Consider the following 22,522-nt stretch of genomic DNA (forward strand, 5'->3'; position numbering starts at 1 on the left):
AGGTGGGCGCGTCCTCTCACGCGCGTGCGCGCGCCGCGCCTTCACGTTCCCCGCGCGACGCGTCTCCTCCCCGCCGGGAGCGCGCTCCTCTCGCCCTCGCGCCAGGTCCCTCTCAGTCTCTTCGAGCCGCGCACTCTCCGGAGCTGCTGCCACGGCCGTCGCCTCGGCCGCGGCTCTGTAGCCCGGAAGCTCAGCCTCGCCCCTCCGGAGCCGCGTCCCAGGCCTCCTCCCCTCTTTCCGACACTCCCCTTCCCTTTCCCGCCCTTCTCTCCCACCCGGTCCGTCGAGAGAGCCTGGATACGAAGCAGGCGGGCTTGAGAAGGGAGTTGGGAAAATGGAGGTGCCGCGCCTGGATCATACCCTCAACAGCCCCACCAGCCCCTGTGAGGAGGTGATCAAAAACCTCAGCCTGGAGGCCATTCAGCTGTGCGACCGGGACGGTAAGAGCGACGGGGGCTGTGAGGAAAGGGGCCGAGCCCGCGCCTAGGCGCCGCGGCCGCCCCGGCTCTGCTGACCCTGCTCGCCCAGGCTTCACGGTCTTTTGTTGTTCTCCCGTACAAATAAATACAGGTGGGGCTCCCCTCCGCTCATCCGCCCTCTCCTCAGACAGTAGAAACAAAAGGACCCCAGGGCTCTTGCGTTGGCGCGGAAAGTCGCCGTAGTCTCCAGCCGCGGCGCCCCTCGCCGTCTTCGCCCGCCTGGCCCAGCGCCGAGGAGCTGCCCGGGCGAGGGCGCCGTTCCCGCCCGCCGTTCCTGCCCGGGACGAGGCGTTTCCGATCGTGCCGCAGTCCGGGTTTCCAGGGTCTACCGGAACCGTAGGGAAAATGCCCTCTGGATGTTTCTAGCACCCCTTCCTTCCCCTCTCCACCTGCACATGCTAGTTAGCATTTTCAGCCCAGAAACTTATCATTTCCTTTTTAAACCTCTCATCTTCAGACCCCCACCTCCCAAATTCAGGAGTCTTTTTATGCTCTCAAATAGGGATTGGAATGACGGTTTTTTTCAGTGAAGGGGCGCGGGGAAAAAGTGCGTTTCAGCACCAAGGACAGCCACAAGCTTCGTGGTTTGGGGCTGTGATTCAGAAACTCAAAAATCTGTGAAGTGGCATATTATATCTGCTGTGGTACAGAATCTGTGGCGAGTACTCACCATTGTGTCTTGATATTATGTAGCTTATTCTATTGTTAAAGTTGGCAGTCTCCGAAGGAAGTGATTGAGCACAGGTTTAAGCGTTAAAGAGATAAGCTAGTACTGTGTTCAATATGGGTAGCTTCTGTGTTATTTGGAGTAGTTGAAGAGTCCGTCTGTGGAACAAAACTTCATTTGTAAAAAAACTCATCTGATTAGTCATTGACCAAATAATTGTAAAATTGGACATCTGACAAAGGAAAAACAATTTACATGTTGTCAAGATGACCCTAAACACTTTTTGGCTGTAAATGGAATCCGTTAACAATGTATGCAGACGATGATTTAAAAATATTTTTTTTTTGGTCAAGATTATGTAGAGATACTCATGTGGTGACCACAAAGTCATAAAATTTATCAGTATGTAATCCAAATAGAGAGCAGAGGTCTTGTTTCAAAGTCATTTAAATGATAACTTGGTTTGGCATTGGTATACAGTCTAGTTTAGGTCAACTGAACACGGAATTTCTTTTTATTAATAAATTCGGGACACAATAATTGCCCTTTGAAGCCAAAGCCACTTTGAAATAATTTCTGAAAAAGGTGCAGTATGCATAAATAAATACTCTTGCAAAAGCTGTTCATAATTTCTTTATTCTTAGTTCACCGTAGTAATAGTTGCACATATTTATGGCATCTAAACAGAAGTAATCGTTTTGGCATTCCACATATAAACTTGCATTATTAGGCTATAGAGATTATTTTTAATATACCACATAAGAAATTGTATTGGTTTTAGTTTATGCTTTTGTGAAGTGACTTTTTCTGGTGTTAACCATTGTAAATGTTTTTCCTAGATTGGTTTGATAGAAAACCAAAATAGATTTCATTTTCATTTATTTCAATGATTTATCAAAAGCTTATTACTGTAGTTATTGGAAATAAGCAATTCATAATTGTCCCTCAAGAACACAGTAATCTTAATACTTAAAATTGGATTTGCCACATGTTTCAAAGATAATGGAGAAAATAAAGTTGTTTTTCTTTTTTATGAAGTTTACAAAGTTAGTAATGTAGAGTACAGAAACTAGTGCTACATTTACTGTGGTCTCTTCCGTTTTATTTTGGTAATAGTTTTTTAGTTGTTTCAGTTCATATTTATGAATCCTGCAAAATGAACAAATTTTGTAACATTTAATTGGGGAGTGCTAGCACTAAGCAGTATCTATGAAAATTACTTATTTACAGGCTTCTAATAATTCAACATAGATTAAATGAATAGGGTTTCATTTTTATTAAATATCTTATATCAACAAATACAAAGAGCTAACTCTTCTATTAAAAGATGTGTAAAAAACTGGGAATAGCTTATGTAGAGATGTTACTAAATGCCTAACTTTATTTTGTGACACTACATGTCAGTTCCAAAATATATAGTTTTTTATGGCAGAAAAATTAAAAAATGTTGCATTAAGTTTGTCAGGCAGACCTTATTTGTCAAATTTTATATTGAGAAAATTTCAGCTAGGTACTATTTACTCCCTTTACTTCCTTTCACTTCCTCTCAGGTGTCATTATTTTACTTTTGTAAATATATAACAGAAAGATTAGGATGTGGCAGAAGATCTGTTACATGCTTAAGTATATAATAAGTGATAAATTTTCATAATTTTACAATCACAGATATACATTTGTCTTATTTGCTCTTTACTTTTTTCTATTCGATTCACAGATGGGAAAAAATGAGCAGAACATTAATTTCTTGGAAGTGGAATGAAATAGAATAGGAGAAAATATAGTTTTGTTAAATATATATTTCCTTTTACTCTCTCCACTTATAGATTTTTAAATTTTATAGTGTTTTGCATATTTGGCCAACTAAGAGTTATAACTGCTGGTGAACTGTATGTCTTTCTTCTGTTTCCTTGGCTGTTGTATGTTTTTTCTTTCACTTGCTATTTCTTATAAATTAATCTGTTTACATAATTTGCAATAATTTACAGTGTTTTCTTTTTTTCCATAGTTTCTCCAACTATCTAACAGTTGGAAGAATATGGAATAGAATCCAAGCAGTCATATAATTGGGTTTTTAAATTAAGCAATAGGGAGGTTCTTCTACACACATGTTATTTCATGTGTACTTTTATCCTAGGCATGTGTGCTAGTACATGGTCCCTGTCTAGATGTTACCTGTAGTTCAAAATGAGGATTCTGAATAGACTTCTATTAGGAAACCTCTGAAGATGTGCTGTAGATCTAGTACTTTCTAGAATCTCTGTTGTAAGTAGGAGAGTGTTTCTGTTCCTCCATCTCTGCTGTGCTGAAGTATCCTCCAGTTGATATACATTAATTGTGGATTTTCCAAAGAAATTGAAGGGAAAAAAAAATTTACTCAATGGGAAGCATCGATAATATGGGAACCCATTTCCAGTTTGTTTCTTCACATGGATACTTGAGACCTTAATTGACCTGTGATAAGACAGAACAGCCCCCAGCTTCATGCATAGAATTCTACATTACTTCTACTTCTCTTCATTTTTTAAAAATTATGCATATATATGTGTGCATACCCACACACACACACACACACACACACACACACACACACATATATAAACTTTCTTTCCTAGCTGAAAGGGATTTATTATATATATGTTGTTTTATGCATTCAAGCTTCCTGCACTCTTGTTATAATAGTAAGGAAGAAAACACAAAATTAATTTGTTGTATAGCACTTAAATCCACCCCCAAGCTTTCCTAGGTTTAACAAGTGTTATTTCCATGATTATTTTCTGACTGCCTAGATATGATTTATGGAGTTTATGATGCTACTCAGCAAAGGAGTACATTTTAAGGAAATTGCACAGAGAGAACCTGACAGATTTCTATGTCTTTGTGTCTGACAATAGTTTTGTGAAGGAAAGGAAAAAAAAGGTTTTCTCTTTTTTACATATTTAAAAAGGTAAATTCCTTTTAATTTTTACTTATATCTATTTAAATTAAAAATAAGCTATGACTTATTTATGCAATTGACATGTGAATTGAACAAATTTTAACTTTGGAAACAAAATAACACAGAAATGCTTAATAGTTAATACAGTGCTGTATTAGATAATCTGTAATGACATTTTCTGAAGCAGACATCTAAGAAGAGTACTTATAACTGTTACCTTTAATAGTACAAGAACATAAGGTAGTCATTGTTCAGTCTCATTGACCTTCATATACCATAGTGGCAATACCATTTTAGAATCAGATGGACCTCTGACAGAGTATTGGCTCTTGACAGATATATTACCTTAGGCAAATTACTTGTTTTTAGCTTTAAGCTCTCTCATGTAAAATGAGTATAATAATGTCAATCCTGTAGGATTGTTAAAATAATTAAATGAAATATTTCATATCATTTCACAAAATTCTTGACACAAAATAGAGAATAATTATTATTGTAAATGGACTATTCTTCACATAACTTCTTGAGTTGAACTACTGTTATCTATCTATCTATCTATCTATCTATTTATTTAGGTCCAGTGTTTAGATCTTTGTTGTTTTTCATTTCATTAGTGTTTTATTTACTTAGTAAATCCTTCTTATGCCACTTCAACTTTAGGAGTAGACAGTGGAAACTGCTAACTCTGAATTTTAAAAGGATAGTTAATTTTAAAACCACAGTTACAGTACTCTCATTTGCTTATATTTTTCTATCCTATCAGTAATATCCTTGTCAGCCTTAATCCTAAAAGCTCTTTTAGCTTCTACTTCAAACCTGCTGTTTGCTGCATTTCACGTGCTTTGTGACCTTGATATCTGCTTTGAGTAGGTATTTGTATCAGAGCCCTTCTCTGTTCTTGATTTAACATTTTTTTCTTTATGATTATTTTTCTAAGTATGCATATGTACCAGCACATGAGATCTCTGGATTCATTTCTTTGACCCAGATATGACTATAGAGATGCTGTAAATTTTTAATTAGTGAACATGGAACATAACAAAAATAAAATAAAAACTAAACCAGAAAGCTTGAAATCATCAGATAGTTAAACCAATTCATATTCTTGGTAGGGGTTCTAATTCATTCCCAGAGAAAACAAGGAAGTTATGAGAGTAAAAAAAAGTCACATCAAAGGATATGTGACCAGACTCCCTCCAGTGGTAGAATAACTGATATGTTATAAGTAGTAATACTGGCAACTTGCTTTGTTGCCTAGGTAAGGCAGTCAGAATTTCACTCTATAGAACGCTACCTAGACAACTTCTAAGTCACTTAGTTTTTCACTGCTGTTTCCCCCTCATTTAGGCCCAATCTTGATTTTTTCCTTAATTTATGTAAGTAGAGTTTATTGATTATTTGTATATATTATCCGGGGCTTCAGAAAAACAGCAGTTGCATCAATTACTACAGTAAGGATAATCCTTCAGGTTTCTGGTTTTTCTTCTCTGCCCTTAGTAAATGCATAATTTTAGTTTTTCCTTACAGCATTTGCCTCTTTTTTGGGTTTGTTTTCCATTTCTGTTAAATTTTTCTATAAGAATCTATTTACTGTTAAATTCTGTTTTTACTAGTTGAAATCATTTGCCTCATTAACACTTTTAAACATAATTTTATTATTACACAGTAGATAAACTGTATTGTTAATTATTAAGCAAGCTGTATTTTATATACATACATTTGCGAAGTACAATCAGTATTTGTGGAAGATTTCTAATAGAAATGTATAGAAATATTGAAGAATTCTCAACAGGAAAAATAGGCAGCATCCTTATGGAAGGATAGTGAATGGGAAGGGTGTAAAAGAAATGCAAAAATAATTATAAGCTTTGTGATTGAATTTTCAAGCAAAATGAAAAGTGATAAGGAGTAATTTAAGGATTTTAAGTCTGGAAAATCAGAAGAATCATTGACAGGGAACAAAGGAGAAAGGAAACAATATTTAGACATCATGATGACAGTTTTTTAGACCTCAAATTTTAGACCTCCATGGACATCCAAATATATCCTAATCCCTTTTTCAGGGGCACTTTCGTCACAGAAATCATATTCTCAGAGCAGTATTATATACTGCATGTTTCAACATGGATGCCCACAAGAGAACCCACCTACATTCTTTTTAGTCTCTTATTTTGCTTGATTCTCACTCTTCAAAGGGCCACCCATAATCCAATGATAGTATTTTGATACCTATTACTAGATAAAAATTAGCCACTTGATACTTTATAGAGGATTGTGAAATAGAGATTTTGAGTCATCTGTCTAAAGGTAGTTTTGAAGTCATAGAAGACTTTTCAGAGATATTGAACATAAAAGGGAAAAGAACATTTATGTTAAGACATTTAGAATCTAACAGTAAGCGATTTCCTTGGAAACTTAAACATTTAGTAATTCCTCTTATGTTCTGAGGAAAACAGTTCTAGAAGGAGAAAGAGAATTGTTCATAGAACTATATATTCCACCAGGGGAGACTAGAATTTATGTGGAAGAGGCAAGATTAGGATTTGACTTCAGTTTTAGAGTGACCTCTAATCAGCTTTGTGTCTCACCCCTTAAAGGAAAGGAGTGATTACATGTTGGAGAAGGTCAGCTTTGAAACCTAAAGATGAAATAAATCTACATTCCAGGTTTGTTAAAAATGTAGTCAAGAGCTCTGCATTTTTGAATTTCCTCCACATCTATGTGAGTTGAACAAAAAGCATCATACTCTGAATCATAGTTTTGTGTGTTTACAACTATTCGCACCAAGATTGTGGTTCATTTTAAAAGGGCTTCTTTGTGAGGAATTTTGCTTATATGCTGTTTATTTAGTGGTTGTGGCAAATATTATAAATAAATTTTTTTGTTTTCTGTAGCCTGTGAGAGTGTTGCTATCTGATAATAGTATAAAAGGCTTGTAGCTTCCCTAGACATGTGCCATTAAAGATAAAGTACAAACATTTTTTTCAGTATCTTTAATGCGATTTTCTTGAAAAACAGTGTCTTTTCTTTTTTAGCTTGAATGATGGTGAATCTGTCAGTATTTAAAATTTTAAAAGCTGATAATAAATGCAACAAGAATGACAATTTTTTAATATTATTATATGATAGGTTCTTAATGATTGATTTTAAAGTTATACCTATGAAATAGAAGAGGCATCAGCAAGTTACAGTTCTTGGTCCAAATTGAACACCTGCTGCCAGGTTTTGTAAGTAAAATTTTATTGGAACATAGCTATGCCCATTTGTTTAGTTATTGTCTGTGGCTGCTTTCTTGCTAGAAAGGCGAGGTAGCTTTGACAGTAGACCATATAGCTTACAAGCCTTAAAATACTTATTATCTGGTCCTTTAGAGGAAACGTTTGCCAACTCCTAATGTAGAGTATTGAGAAAATAAATAAATCTTTCTTGGTAGGAATGAAAATATTGAAAGAAGAATTTCTGAAAAAAATTGTATAATCATTTTGATTTTATATGTTACTGGGGTCAGGCAGAGAGCAGTAGAAAGCTGGCTAGCTCTGTATGGAGTCAATCAAAATGGGTAGTGATCTATGCCATTGGGTCTGATAGGCAGTGAAAGAAGCAAGCCCTAATTTTAAGTTAAAATCTAGTCCTCGTATAAATAACTTTAGAAAGAAATACTAGTTATGCATTAATATTTCCAGGTACACTTAACAATTCTATCAATAGATAGGTTTTAGAGTGTCAAAGATAATGATGTGGACTTTGAGAAGTATGGATAGTTATGATGTGTACTACTACAACAGTTGTGTGTACATCATATTCTTCCTTGTAAACCAAATTCTCATTGAAAAATGTCAAGGTGTTACTCCTCTTTCTGTCTTTCATAGTCTAATGTAGTGCTTCTAAATCTGTATTTTGGTTTTTATTTTCAATATTCAATCTATCACTGAATGATACTTTATAAAAATATAATAAAAGAAATTATTAGAAAAGTAAAATTTAAAAAGTCCAAAAAAAAGATTCAACAGATATGAAAATCTCTGTCAAATTCCTGTTAAAGTTTCCAAATGTTTAATCCTAATTTTTTTTATCTCATCAGAGCCTGGTAAGTAGTTTACAGGCCGTACTTTGAGTATAATAGCTTGAGAACAGTGCCATTCTATTCTTGTTTGATTAATTTTTAGGCACTAAACTTAACCAGTTTGCTTCCTTTTGTTCTTTTATTTACATGTAATTTTTACTGTGTATTTGTACATGTACTCCAACTTTAGGATCTGTGTTAAGAACAGAAAAAAAAAAGGATCCAAAAATGAATATAACTTGGATCCTGCATTTAGAGGATTCACTGGCATTTAGGGAGACAATAAATTTAAATAGATAAATATAATAACATGATGATACTATAATAGAGTGTAGAGGAGAAAGTAGGTAATTCTGTCTAGAGTGTCTCAGATGGCTTCACAGAGGAAGCAAAAATTTTTTTCTGGATATTAAAATAAAAATAAAAATTTTCCAGGAGAAGTGGAATAAGGGCATTTCTGATAGAGATAAGAGCATATATAAAGGTGTAAAATCATGTATGTTCTAGCAATATATAACATTTGGTATTGATGGAAAAAAGAAGTGTTTGTTATGAGAAAATAAGCTGAAAACTAGTTAAGGCTACCTAGATTATGCCATGGTTAGGAGTTTGAATTTATCTTGTCTGAAATCTTGTTAATAAATTTCAAAGCTTGTAATTTTTAGAGAACTTTTTTTTTTTAACATTTTGTAGAACTCCAACAAGTAAAAGTAGCTTTTAATTAGTATATATTTATCCTGTAATTTCAAACTTAACAGCATTTTCCCAATAAAGTCAATAAGTGGATATAGTAAGAAATGAAAACTAGCAATTATACATGGAAGTTGCTATTTTATATCAGCCTCAATATCCACTTATGTATTTTATTTTTATTGTATTATGCGTAGGAAATTCTACCTCATAGAAATAAGTAGTGACAAATGCTAATGTTTATAAACTCATTTTGCTTTCTCAGGATACTCTTCAAATAAATTGATCCAGACTAAATAGAAATAGTAAGTTGTTTTTTTTTCAGAGTTGAATCAAAAAGTAAATAGTCCTTTTGGAGGGAGGTGATCGAATCTGTTTGTCAGTTCATTTTTTCATTGTTCAGTGAGAAAATAATGTATCTTATAATATTCTGAAATATTTTTGGTAACATTTTTTTTTAAAAAGCTTATAACTTTGTGCTGATCTCTTAAAATTTCAGAAGAGTTAAATTTATTTTACTTGCATGATTAATCTTAACTGTAAGGATCAGTTTCATTACTGACAATTCATCTGCATTTATAAGCTTGGTAACATTGTGACTATTATCAAATTGAGTTTCTTCAGCTTATTAAAGACCTCAATAATCAAATTAGTTTGCTTATTATATTTGAAAGATGTTTATCAAACGTTTTTTTTCCTATATTTATTGAAGTATAGTTGATATACAATGTTACATTAGTTTCCGGTATACAACATAGTGATTCCAAAACTGTGTACTTTATGCTATGCTCACCACAAGTGTAGCTACCATCTGTCACTATTCAACGCTATTACAATACCACTGACTATATCTATGCTCTTTGCTGTAGGTTTCATCCCCATGACTTATTCATTCCATAACTGGAAGCCTGTACCTCCCACTTCCCTTTACCCATTTTACACATCCCTATACCCTCCTCTCCTATGGCAACTATCAGTTCTCTGTATTTTGTTTCTGTTTTTTGTTTATTCATTTATTTTTAATTCCACATATAAGTGAAGTCATATTGTATTTGCCTTTCTTTGATTTATTTCACTGAGCATTAATTATATCCATGTTGTAGCAAATGGCAAGATCTCATTCCTTTTTATGGCTGAGTAATACTCCATTGTATAGGCTTCCATATCTTGGCTATTGTAAATAATGGTAAAATAAACATAGGTGTGCATATGTATATCTTTGTTAGTGCTTTTGATTTCCTTGGGTAAATAGCAAATAGTGGAATTTCTAGATTGTGTGGTGTTTCTATTTTTAATTTTTATTAAAGTGTTTTTAAATTAATAGTTTCTTTTTTATTTTTAAAATTCATTTTTGTTTTCTGTTTTTTTTAGATATAATTTATTGTCAAGTTAGCTAACATATGGAGTATACAGTGTGCTCTTGGCTTTGGGAGTAGATTCCCATGATTCATCACTTAACATACAACACCCAGTGCTCATCCCAACAAGTGCCCTCTTCCATGCCCCATCACCTATGCCCCCCCCATTCGTCAGTTTGTTCTCTTATTTAAGTGTCTGTTATGGTTTGGGGCGCCTTGGTGGCTCAGTCAGTTAAGCATCTGACTTTTAATATTGGCTTAGGTCATGATCTCACAGTTTCGTGACTTCAAGCCCCACCTCGGGCTCTGTGCTGACGTCGTGGAGCCTGCCTAGGATTCTCTCTCCTCACTCTCTGCCCCTCCCCCACTTATGCACACTCTCTCTCTCTCTCTCTCTCTCAATATAAATAAATAAACATTAAAAAAAATTTTTAAAGTCTTATGGTTTGACTCCCTCTGAGTTTGTAACTAAATTTTTTTCCTTCCCTTCCCCCACGGTCTTCTGTTAAGTTTCTCAAATTCCATATATGAGTGAGAACATATGATATCTGTCTTTCTTTGACTGACTTACTTTACTTAGCATAATACCCTTCAGCTCCATCCATGTTGTTTTAAATGGCAAGATTTCATTTTTCTCATTGCCAAGTAGTATTCCATTGTGTGTGTGTGTGTGTGTGTGTGTGTGTGTGTGTGTGTGTAATATACACATTCAAAGCAATCACAATCAAAATAGCACCAGCATTCTCCTCAGAGTATTTCTTGTTTCTTTTGAAACATATCTTTTTTCAAGATAGTCACCTAAGTTTGGTATGAAAGATAAATTTTGAAATTTTTTATTCATAGCATTATAATTAGCTCAGAAAGAAACTCCTTCAATTTAAACCATGGTCTATATGCGATTACTTAAAACTATTTTGAAATATCTTAATATCCAGTTCTTATTAATAAACAATTACTACTTAATAAAGTTGGCAATAGCTTTTACGGGAGCTACCATTCCTGAGATTTAAAACATTTTATCTCTACTCCTTAATAGAGGTGTCTCAATATTTCTGACAATTTAGTTTATGATGTGTTAAAAACCTGATTTAGACATTAAAATTTTCTTCCTCATTGTGTGTTGTTTTAGCATTCTTAAATTTATCTGTTTAAGAAACTTCTACAAAAGTAAGTGGAAAGATCTGCCACATTCATATTCTCATTCAGTTAAATTGGAAGGATTTATCTCTGCATTTTCAGACATGTACCAATGTTTTATTCCAGTTTTTTGATAACAGTTTACTAATTTAACATATTTGTTACAATGTCAAAAATGCAAGATTTAATAAGCCTAAGTAAAAATCTGTTGGCTGTGATTAAACTGGAAGTGAGAGATATAAAAAAGGAGCTGTTGTGATGACTAAATTTGCTAATTGGGATATTTGATGTATTTTGATACCAGTAAATAAAGTAGTTTGTTAGTTGGAAGAAATGTGAAGTAGTAGCCTTAATAACAAGCTATTAAATAAAGCTTTTTCTGGACAACTTAGGTTGCCTGTGTAATACCTAGATGGAGATGACCAGAAGGCTGTTAGAAATGTCCATCTGTGTCTGATAGGCAGGGATTTTGAGGATAAAGATGAAAGTTTGGTAGTCCTTTTCAAGATGGTTTTCTGTTCCTCCTATTTGTCCTTTATTAGGTTTTCTTTACTTCACCCTGTAGTCAATCTTTGGATCCATGTCAAATTGTTCAACTGTTCAGTAGAATAAGTAAATTTAAATGCTGGTGTCTTTTATGTGGGGTCTAAAAGGAGCATTTGAAAATTAATTACTTTTGATATAATTAAATTTGGTTTGGGTGTGGTTATTTCAGGCAGTTGACATGGAAGAAACACAATTGGCCTAAACTCTGTACTTGATAGATTTCCCCTTATTTTGACTGGAAAGGGAATAAGTATATGATTTTCTGTGTTTACTGTGGAAATATACTGGATTAATTTTTCCCTCTTTGGCAACATAGGCTTTAGTGCATAAAATAAATTAACTGTTGGGAATTCAAATTAGCAGAAAAATAATGACACTGGAGCCCAAAGATAAACTAAAATTTTCACCAAAGGTATTTCTAAGGCTTTCATACTGAATGTATATTTCTAAGATTTTCTTTTGACTTTGAATCCACTAATTTTAATGTTCTCTAGGGTTTTTATTGAATGACTAGCCTAAATAGAACATGGTCTTTCTTACATTTAATTTTTTTTGGCTGATTCTTTGTGTTTAAACTTAGATAAGCCTGACATTTTAATAAATATAATTTTTGTATAACTTTTTCAAACTGTGATAGGCTGAGGGTTGAGAATATTTATATATTGTTCTTTTCTGTTACAATTCACTGTATCCAATATTAATTTCCATGAAGCTTGATATACCTTTTTTGGTTGTTTTTTTAGTGATTTAAAAAAAAAGAAAACATAATCACTAAAGAATGGTGGTTCTGGGATTTGCTGTTTATGCTACTTGTTTTGCTAAAAGCTTTCCTCATTTAAATTCCAGTTACACAGTTTACAGTGATAAAATTCAAGGTCAAAATAGTGATAAATATTCCAAAAACAATCTAACCACCTCTACCAGAATTTTTATTCTGCACCATGTATTTTAAAAGTGTATCTTCATCTGTATGAATATTTCTGAGAGCTTCACAAATATTTCAAAAGCTTCGTATGGTCAACAATGAACTTTTTCTTCACTGTACTTCTAATAATTAGAATATTTTTTCCAGCTTTTTGCCTGTATTATTAATACTTTACAACTTTAGCTATCTAACATACAAAATCCTCTTGGTTTCATTATAATGTATTAATATTTTAATGAAAATCTTAAATATATTTCCCTGGATACATGCATGATGCTATCTAGCACAAATAATGTATGTGTGTGTGTTTTATTTACTTATTTTCATTGCACTTTAAAACACAGAAATGCTATCCTTTAAGCCTGACATGAAATCTAAACTCACAAAACACATTAATCAAAGAATAATTATTTTCTCTACAATCGGGTTTCTCTGTCGTTTCTCTAGTTTCTTATAATTGTTTCCTTCAGAAGAATTTGACAGAAAGGCAAAATGGCACTGAAATGTAATATAAATGAAATTGTCTTGAATCATGGTTTCTTAAATTATCTATGAAAATTTTATCTATGAAAGTATATATTAGACACTGGAAATTCAGATATTTTTAGCTTCATCTATTTGTAGGTAATTTCAAAGGTAGCTAAATTGTAATTGTGCTGACAAATTTCGAAAGCACTCAGAATGCTGTACTTGTATCATTTACCTAGGAGTTTGCAAAGCTTGTCCAGCTTTCTGTCAACATTTCTGTATTTCTTTTCTTTGAGCACACAAATCTCTTATGAAATGTTAAAAGCACTGTTTTTAATTTTTTTAATTTTAATTTTTTTAAATTTTTTTTAATGTTTATTTTTGACAGAGAGACAGAGCATGAGCAGGGGAGGGGCAGAGAGAGAGAGGGAGACACCAAATCTGAAACAGGCTCCAGGCTCTGAGCTGTCAGCACAGAGCCCGACGCGGGGCTCAAACTCACACTCACAGACTGCGAGATCATGACCTAAGCCGAAGTCGGACGCTCAACCGACTGAGCCACCCAGGCGCCCCAAAAGCACTGTTTTTAAGTAAAACGTGACTCTTAAGAAAGCTAGGTGTGATAGTGTAAGACAAGAGAAAGGAAAAAAAAAATTTTACCCAGAATTGTTTTTGTCAGATTAAAATGTAGTTTTGTAAAATGTTTGCACTAGGTAATGTTATTATACTAACAGTATAAGGTATCATAATTTATTTTGGTGCCAGAATTCATTTTAATTGCTTTTAAAATTTTTATTGTCTTGTATTATCACTGAGGGTCTGCACATGGCTGATTTTCATTTTTCTGTTGTACTGTACTACTTTTTTGGGGGGAAATTATGCACTTTACTTTTATAATATAAGAACTTTCAGAAGTTTTATGTAAATACCATGGGTATATTGATATGAACCCCAGAGTAATAGAACTTCTATTAATATTTATTTTTATCTCAGCTAAAATAAGAAAAAAATGCTTAATCTTATATATATATATATATATATATATATATATATATATATGGACAGAGATTAATTTCAGGTATATCAAACTGTCATGTATACTGAATGTGCTGGAGATACCTTTATATAATTGGTATATGGAATTGAGAAATGAAAAATATTAGTATTGGGTGCCTGGGTGACTCAGTCAGTTAACTGTCTGACTCTTAATTTTGGCTCAGGTCATGGTCTCACTGTGGGTTCAAACTCTGCCTTGGGCTCTGTGCTATGTTGGCATTGGGCCTGCTTGGAATTCTCTCCCCCTCTCTCTCTGCCCCTGTCCCATTCCTGCTCTCTCTCTCTCTCTTTCTCAAAATAAATGAATTAACTTAAAAAAATGAGTTGGGATGAGCACTGGGTATTGTATAGAAACCAATTTGACAATAAATTTCATATTAAAAAATAATAATTAAAAGAAATGAAAAATATTAGTGTTTCGTAAGACACGGTGTACTTTTTCCATTCTGATATACGTATTCTATTGTGATATCTTTTCCTATGTGACACCCTTAAAACAAGATATCTAGATCAAATTCAGAGCTGGTTGTTTGAACTGCTATATCACAAAATATTAAGCCAAGATTATCAAAATAAAATCACATATTCATATATATCTTTTACTAATAAGTAAAAATAAATTATTTTAAATTATATATTTTATGTTTTTATTTTTCCAGTATATAATGCTCATAATATATCAGTAAGGTTGTATGTATATATAATTTCTAAAGAGTTGACTGCAATTATATACATTCTCAACATTTTTGTATATAGGGGCACAAGATCAAAAAACTTTTAACAACAAATTTTTATTCTATTTTTACACATCTTGCTTTGTACAACAAGCCATATCTGTAATAAATGAATCCACCCAACATTCAGGGGTGGATATTATTATATCACATAATTATATACTCTTTATTTAATGTTTATTCATTTTTGAGTGACAGAGAGGGATAGAGCATGAATGGCGGCGGGGCAGAGAATGAGGGAGACACAGAATTCAAAGCAGGCTCCAGGCTCTGAGCTGTCAGCACAGAGCCAAACGTGGGGCTCAAACTGTGGACCATGAGAACATGACCTGAGTTGAAATCAGACACTTAACTGACTGAGCCACCCAGTCGTCCCTATATACTCTTTCTTTAGCATCAAAAACATTTTGAAACATATTTTTTATTAAGATGTAATTGGCATAACACTATATTAGTTTCAGTTATTCAAGGTAATGATTTGATATTTGTATATATTGCAAAATGATGGCCATAGTAAGTCCAGTTAACATTCATCACCATACATAGTTATACATGTTTTTCTCCTGATGAGAAACTTCAAGATCCACACTCATGCTACTTTCAAATATGCAGTATAGTAGTATTAAGTATGGTCACCATGATGAACATTCTATTCCATGACTTACTCATTTTATAACTGGAAATGTATACTTTTTGACCCCCTTTACCCATTTTTCCACCCCACTCCATTCCACCACACTGCCTCAGGAAACCACCAGCTCATTTTTTTTTTTTTTTGATTATACATATGTCGTTTGTCTTTCTCTGTCTGACTTATTTCACTAGTGTAATGCCCTTAAGGTCCATCCATGTTCTCACCAATGGCAAGATTTCATTATTTTTTTATGTCTGAGTAATTATTCATATATATATATATATATATATATATATATATATATATATATATATATCACATTTTGTTTATTTATTAGGTTGTTTCCATGTCTTAGCTGTCATAAATAATGCTGAAATGAACATGGAGGTGCAATATCCTTTTGAATTAACCTTTTTGTTTCTTCAGATAAACTACCAGAGGTGAAACTGCTGGATCATATGGTACTTCTATTTTTAATTTTCGGGGGAACCTCCATATTGTTTTCCATAGTGATTGCACCAATTTACATTGCCACCAACAGTGCCATCCAGGTGCCCCTCTGCTCAGTTTTAATCAGATTATTTTTTTTCTAGTAAGTTGTGTGGGTTCTTTATATATTTTGAATATTAACCCCTTATCAGATACATGATTTGCAAACCTTTCCTTTCATTCAGTAGGTTTTGTTTTTTCATATTGTTGATGATGATTTTGTTTGCTCTACAGAAGCTTTTTAGTTTGATGTAGTCCCATTTGTTTATTTTTGCTTTTGTTACTTTTGCTTTTAGCGTCAAATCCGAAAGATCATCGCCAAGACCAGTATCAGGAAGCTTACTGACTATGTTTTATTTAGAGTTTTATGGTTTCAGATCTTCCATTCAAGTACTTAATCCATTTTGAGTTACTTTTTGTGTGACATAGGATAGTGAAACTGTCCTTTTCCTGTTGTATGTTCTTGAAACCTTTTTCACAAATTAATTGAACATATATGTGCAGTTTTATTTCTGACCTCTCTATTCTGTTCTATTGATCTTTGTGTCAGTATTAGTGCCAATACCATACTGTTTTGATGATTATAGCTTTGAAATGTAGTTTGAAATCAGGAGTGTGGTGTCTCTAGCTATGTTCTTTATCAAGATTACTTTGGTTATTTGGGATCTTTTTGGTTCCATACGAATTTAAGGATCATTTTTGCTATTTCTGTAAAAATGCCATTGGAATTTTGATAAGGATTACATTGAACCTACAGATTACTGTGGGGAATATGAACATTTTAACAATTTTAATTAAGCCTTTCAATCTATGAACATAGAAAATCTTTCCATTTATTTGTGTCTTCAGTTTCTTTCATCAATGTTTTATAAAATTCAGCATAAGATATTTCACCTTAATTAGGTTCATTTTAGGTATTTTATTCTTCTTTGATACAATTGTATCTTAATTGTTTTCTTAGTTCCTCTTTCTGCTATCTTGTTATTAGTGTATAGAAATGCAATTTATACTGATTTTGCATCCTGCAGTTTACTGAATTTAGTTGTAACTATTTTTTTAATAGATTCTACCATTTTCTATGTCACTCCATCTGAAAATAGTGATAGTTTCACTTCTTCCTTTCCAATTTAGGTGACTTTTATTTATTTTTCTTGACTAATTGCTCTTGATAGGCCGTCCAATATTATTTTGAGTAAGTATGGTGAGAGTAGGCATCTTCTTTTGTTCCCAATCTTAGAGGAAAAGCTTTTATCTTTTCCCTATTAAGTATGATGTTACCTTTGGGTTTGTCATAGATGGCCTTTATTATGTTGAGAAAAATTCCCTGTGTTCCAACTTAGTTGTTCATTTTGTCATGAATGAATGTCAAATTTTGTGAAACACTTTTTATGCATCTTTGAGATGATCGTATGATTTTTATCATTTGTTTGGTAAATATGGTATACCGTATTAATTTGTAGGTGTTGAACCATCCTTGTGTCCTTGGAATAAATCCCACTTAATCACAGCATATGATTATTTTAATGTATTGTTGAATTTAGTGTGGTAACATTCTCTTCAGGATTTTGTATCTATGTTCATTAGGGATATTGGTCTGTAATTTTCTTTGCTTGTGGGATAGTTGCTTGGTTCTAGTATTAGGGTAATACAGACCTTGTGAAATGAACTTAGAAGTCTTCTCTCCCAATTTTTGGGAAGAGTTTAAGAAGGATTGGTATTAATCATCTTTGACTGTTTTGTAGAATTTACCAGTGAAGCTTCTGGTCCTGGACTGTTGTTTTTTGGGCAGTTTTTGATTACTGATTCAATCTCTTTACTAATAATCACCCTGTTCAGATTTTCTATTTCTCATGATACAGTCTTGGTAAGTTACATATTGCTAGGAATTTATCCATTTTTTCTAGAATGTCTAATTTGTTGGCATGAAATTTTTCATAATAGTCCCTTAGGATCCTTTATTTTTCTATAGTATCAGTTATAACATCTCCTTGTTAAGTTCTGATTTTACTTATTTGTGTCCTCTTTTTTTTCTCTTGGTGAGTCTAGTTAAAGGTTTATCAGTTTTGTTTTTCTTATCAATGAACAAGTTTCATTGATCCTTTCTATTGTCTTTTAGCGTGTATTTTATTTATTCCTGCTTTAGTCTATACTTCCTGCTACTAACTTTGGTCTTCATTTGTTCTTTTTTTTTAGTTTCTTGAAATGTAAAGTTAGGTTATTTATCTGAAATTGTTCTTGTTTTTTGATATAGACGTTATCACTATGAACTTCTCTCTTAGAACTGTTTTTGCTGTATACAATAAGTTTTGGCTATGTTGTATTTCTATTTTGTCTCAAAGTATTTTTTTATTTTTATTTCTTCCTTGTTTCATTGGAAGTTCAGTAGCGTGTTGTTTAATTTCCATATATTTTTAAATTCTCTGTTTTCTTTTTTTTTTTTTTTGGTAATTGATTTCTAGTTTCATATCCTTGTGGCCAGAAAAGATACTTGATATGATTTCAGTCCTCTTAAATTTATTAAGACTTTTTTTTTTGTGGCCTAACATATGATCTATACTGGAGAATGTGTACTTCAGAAGAATGCGTATTCTGTTGTTTTGGGATGGAATGTTTTGTTTACATCTGTTAAGCCCACCTGGTCTAATATGTCTTTTCAGCCCTATGTTTTCCTTATTGATTTTCTGTCTTGATTATCTATCTATTGATGTAAGTGGGGTATTAAATTCCCCTACTATAATTGTATTGCTGTCTATTGATATTTGACATGTATATAGACCTCTATGTTAGGTGCATTTTTTTTTTCAACATTTATTTATTTTTGGGACAGAGAGAGACAGAGCATGAACGGGGGAGGGGCAGAGAGAGAGGGAGACACAGAATCGGAAACAGGCTCCAGGCTCTGAGCCATCAGCCCAGAGCCTGATGCGGGGCTCGAACTCGCAGACCGCGAGATCGTGACCTGGCTGAAGCCGGACGCTTAACCGACTGCGCCACCCAGGCGCCCCATGTTAGGTGCATTTTTAAATACAAATGTTATATACCCTTGTTGGACTGACCTCTTTATGTAATGCCTTTGTTTGTCTACTATTGCAGTCTAGTTTTTGAAGTCTAGTTTTTGAAGCCTTGCCCCTCACACCAAAGCTCTAGGACAAGCTAATTGGTCTCTTTAATAGAAAGGCTGGGGTGTTTTAGGCTGCTGTCTTTGCAGTGAGTGCCCTGAGGGTGGTAGCCTGACAAGAACTGTTTCTGATTGTTACAATCCTATGGAACTCAAGAACACAAGCTTCAGGTAAACGCAGGCAAGTAAGGGGCATCCTCTGGTGGCAACTGCACAAACCAGGTCCCAGATTTAGAAACCATGGTACCAAATGTATGTAGAAGTTTGTCTCTGGGAGAAAAGTTTGCCTCTGGGAGATAGTGGCAGTCTGTTGGAGTGCAGCCAGGGGAGAGTGCAGAGATAACTCCTGCCCTCTGAGGTCACTGGAAGGATTACTGTCAGCTCTTAGATGTGTGTTTAATTAGAAATCCACCCCTCAGGCATATTTATGATGATAAGCTAATAGGCCACTCTCACTGAAAGACTGAGCTGCTGTCTCTGTTGACTCTTGCTGTGGGTGATAGCCGCTTATAAACTCTTTGTCTTTTGGTTACAGTCCTGTGGGACTTGAAGGCCACCAGAGCCAGGCAATGTATAGGTTTCCCCTGGTGGCAGCCATAAACATTGGCATGCCAGACAGGGTATATTAAGCTTACTTGGAGGGAGATACTGGTGAGCTGGAGCAAGGCAGCAGGAAGGCACAAATATATCTATCAGCCTCTATTCCTTGAAAACAGCTCCACAGGCTCCTAGTTGTATGCCAAATCAGAAGAAGCCTGCCTCTCAGGCCAAAGCTCCTGGACAAGCAAGTAGGCTTCTTTCACAGAAAGACTGGGGGTGTGTTTTAGTTTGCTATCTGTGTGGTGCTATGGGGGTTGTAGTCTGCCAAGAACTATCTCTCTATTTGTTAACAGTCCCATGGGACTGTTTCCCCACTTTTGGCCTCCAGAGCCAAGCAATCAAGTGGTATCAGGGCAGCAGCTGCAAAAACAGGTGCATGTAATGGTTCCCCCGTAAGAGATACTGACACTCTGGAGCACAGCAGAGGGAGAGTACAAAGATGGCACACACCAACTGGAATGAGACACAGGGAGAGTATAGATCACACCTTCCAGGAAAAAGGAAAAGAAAAAAGATGGTGCTCACCAGCTAGTACATGAAGATGGTAGCTGCTGGCTGGAGTGAGACATAAGGGAGAGCATAAAGATGGTACCTCTAAGAAAAGAGGGGAAAAAAAAGCCAAAAAAAAAGCCAACCACTGAAAAAAGAAAAAAGATGGCACCCACTGGTTAGAGTAAGGCAGAGGGAGAGTGTGAAGATGGTGACTGTGTGCCAGGAGGACCCTTGATGTGTGCTGAATTAGATTTTTGCCTCAGGCCAACACTTTAAGATTAGCAGGTAAGCCTCATTCACCTAAAGTCTGGGTGCCTGCCTATTGGCTACCTTTGTGCTGAGCCCTTGGGTGGGTGAGTCGGGGTGTGTGAGCCCTATAAGAGTCATTTCTCAAATTGTTATAGCCTTGTGGATATCGTGGATGTGAGCCCCATTGGTTTTCAAAGCTCTAAGTTTTGAGTTTTCTCTTAATTGTGGGTTGCAGCTCTGGGGAATGGGGTTTATGGTGAGATTGCTTTCCAGCCTCTCCTACTTGCTTTAATGTGGCCTTCTCTCCTTTGCCTAATGCATAAAAGTTGCTCAGACAGTTTTTTTTTTCCTAGAGCAATTTGTTCCGTATTTAACTGCAGATTTGGCGTGTCTATAGGAGGAAGCAAGCTTTGGATAATTCTATGTTGCCATCTTGAACTGGAACTTTAAATGTATTTTCTAAACATGATTCTGTGTGAAGCAATTTAGATGAATTCTCCTGGTAAAAAAATCTCATGTGTTTGAAATCTCAGGTTAGGTGCTTGTCACAGAATTAAAACAATGCTTCAAATTTAGAAACATCTTGCTCTCCACTTCTCCCAATAATAATCCTCCTGTTTTCCAAAAGATATTATCATTATCATCATAACTCCCAGACATTGACCTTTAGAGGCATTCCATATATAAAATCTTAAGAAAGTATCCCATGAGTCCTTTCTCTTCATTGGTCTAATCTGATTTTATCTCATAACTTTATAACAGAATAGTTTGAGAATCTACATCACTAACCTCTATCTTTCTTGTAGTGATATCTTATTCTTGATCCAAAAATAATCTTTTTGACAATAGGTTTTCAGTATCTGTTTACTCTGCTGAGGAACCCTAATTCAAGTGCAGTATATTTGCAGACTTTCATGAAGCTTATTGTAACCTTTCCTCTTTTTGAGTCATTTGGTTTTGACATCTGTCACCCTATTGTTCACCAGGCTTACCTGGCTGACTAGTCAACTGTACTTTTTTCTTCTACAGTCCATATGTTTTCCTTTCAAAATCTCACTAAGTATGAAGTGAACTGCTTTACCATGTGCAAGTTGTTGTACCACGCTGCCAGGGCCATCATTTCCTTACCTTCATTCTTCTCTTTCATTTTTCCCATGTCTTTTTCAATTATGGCTATGCTATCAGGTTGATTTGCCTTTTGCTAATACTACTTCTGTAAGAGTATATATACTGAATCCTCCAAGAATTGAAGGTTCTGCTTTCCTTTAAATTATGCTTGGGGCTCCTGAGTGGCTCAGTCGGTTAAGCGTCTGACTTTGGCTCAACTCATGAGCTCATGGTTCACAAGTTCAAGCCCCACATCCGGCTCTGTGCTGACAGCTCAGAGCCTGCAGCCTGCTTCAGATTCTGCCTCCTTCTCTCTCTGCCCCTCCCCCACTCATGCTCTGTCTCTCTCCTTCAGAAATAAACATTAAAAAAATTGCATTGTGCTTAAAGCACAGTTACCCCTTCCTTTAATTTTTTATCCTATTTCCAGAATTCTTTTGTGCTCCTCTGGCACATTTTTATATTTATTACTTTTATCCAAAGTCAAATAGAGTTGCATTTGAAGAATAGGATCTATATATCTGCCTTCTCATTTTGATAGGTGCCTGGCCCTATTTGGCTATAATATGATGATTTTAAGGAATCAGAATGTCACAAACCTTTCCTCATTCTAGTTTCAGCCCTTCAATAATGAAATGTGAAACTAAATTGAAAAAACGTATTAATGATTTATCAAAGTTATAAATTGAAAATATTGAAAAGAAATCTGGGCCTTGATATTTTTAAAGTTATAAATATATTTGAAACCTTATTTGAATATTAAAGGTTTGTCATT

General features: G+C 34.6%; 1 protein-coding gene across 3 annotated transcripts in view; it reads left to right on the forward strand.

The window, feature by feature from the left end:
• Window positions 1-72: 72 nt before the first annotated feature.
• PHYHIPL (phytanoyl-CoA 2-hydroxylase interacting protein like) overlaps window positions 73-22,522 on the forward strand; it is an 88,135-nt gene continuing 65,685 nt past the window's right edge. The window contains exons 1-2 of one of the 3 annotated variants that reach the window (XM_011287381.3): window positions 6,679-6,747; window positions 9,100-9,139. Coding sequence is in view for 1 of the 3 variants with exons in the window: in XM_003993949.5 (XP_003993998.2) it covers window positions 335-440 (106 nt within the window). In the remaining 2 variants the exon portion in view is untranslated. Of the gene's footprint in view, window positions 441-6,678; window positions 6,748-9,099; window positions 9,140-22,522 lie in introns of those variants that run through there. The other 2 variants (XM_003993949.5, XM_045039997.1) reach the window with 2 other exon arrangements.

This window comes from Felis catus, chromosome D2 (genome assembly GCF_018350175.1).
Source record: "Felis catus isolate Fca126 chromosome D2, F.catus_Fca126_mat1.0, whole genome shotgun sequence".
Taxonomy (NCBI): Eukaryota; Metazoa; Chordata; class Mammalia; order Carnivora; family Felidae; genus Felis; species Felis catus.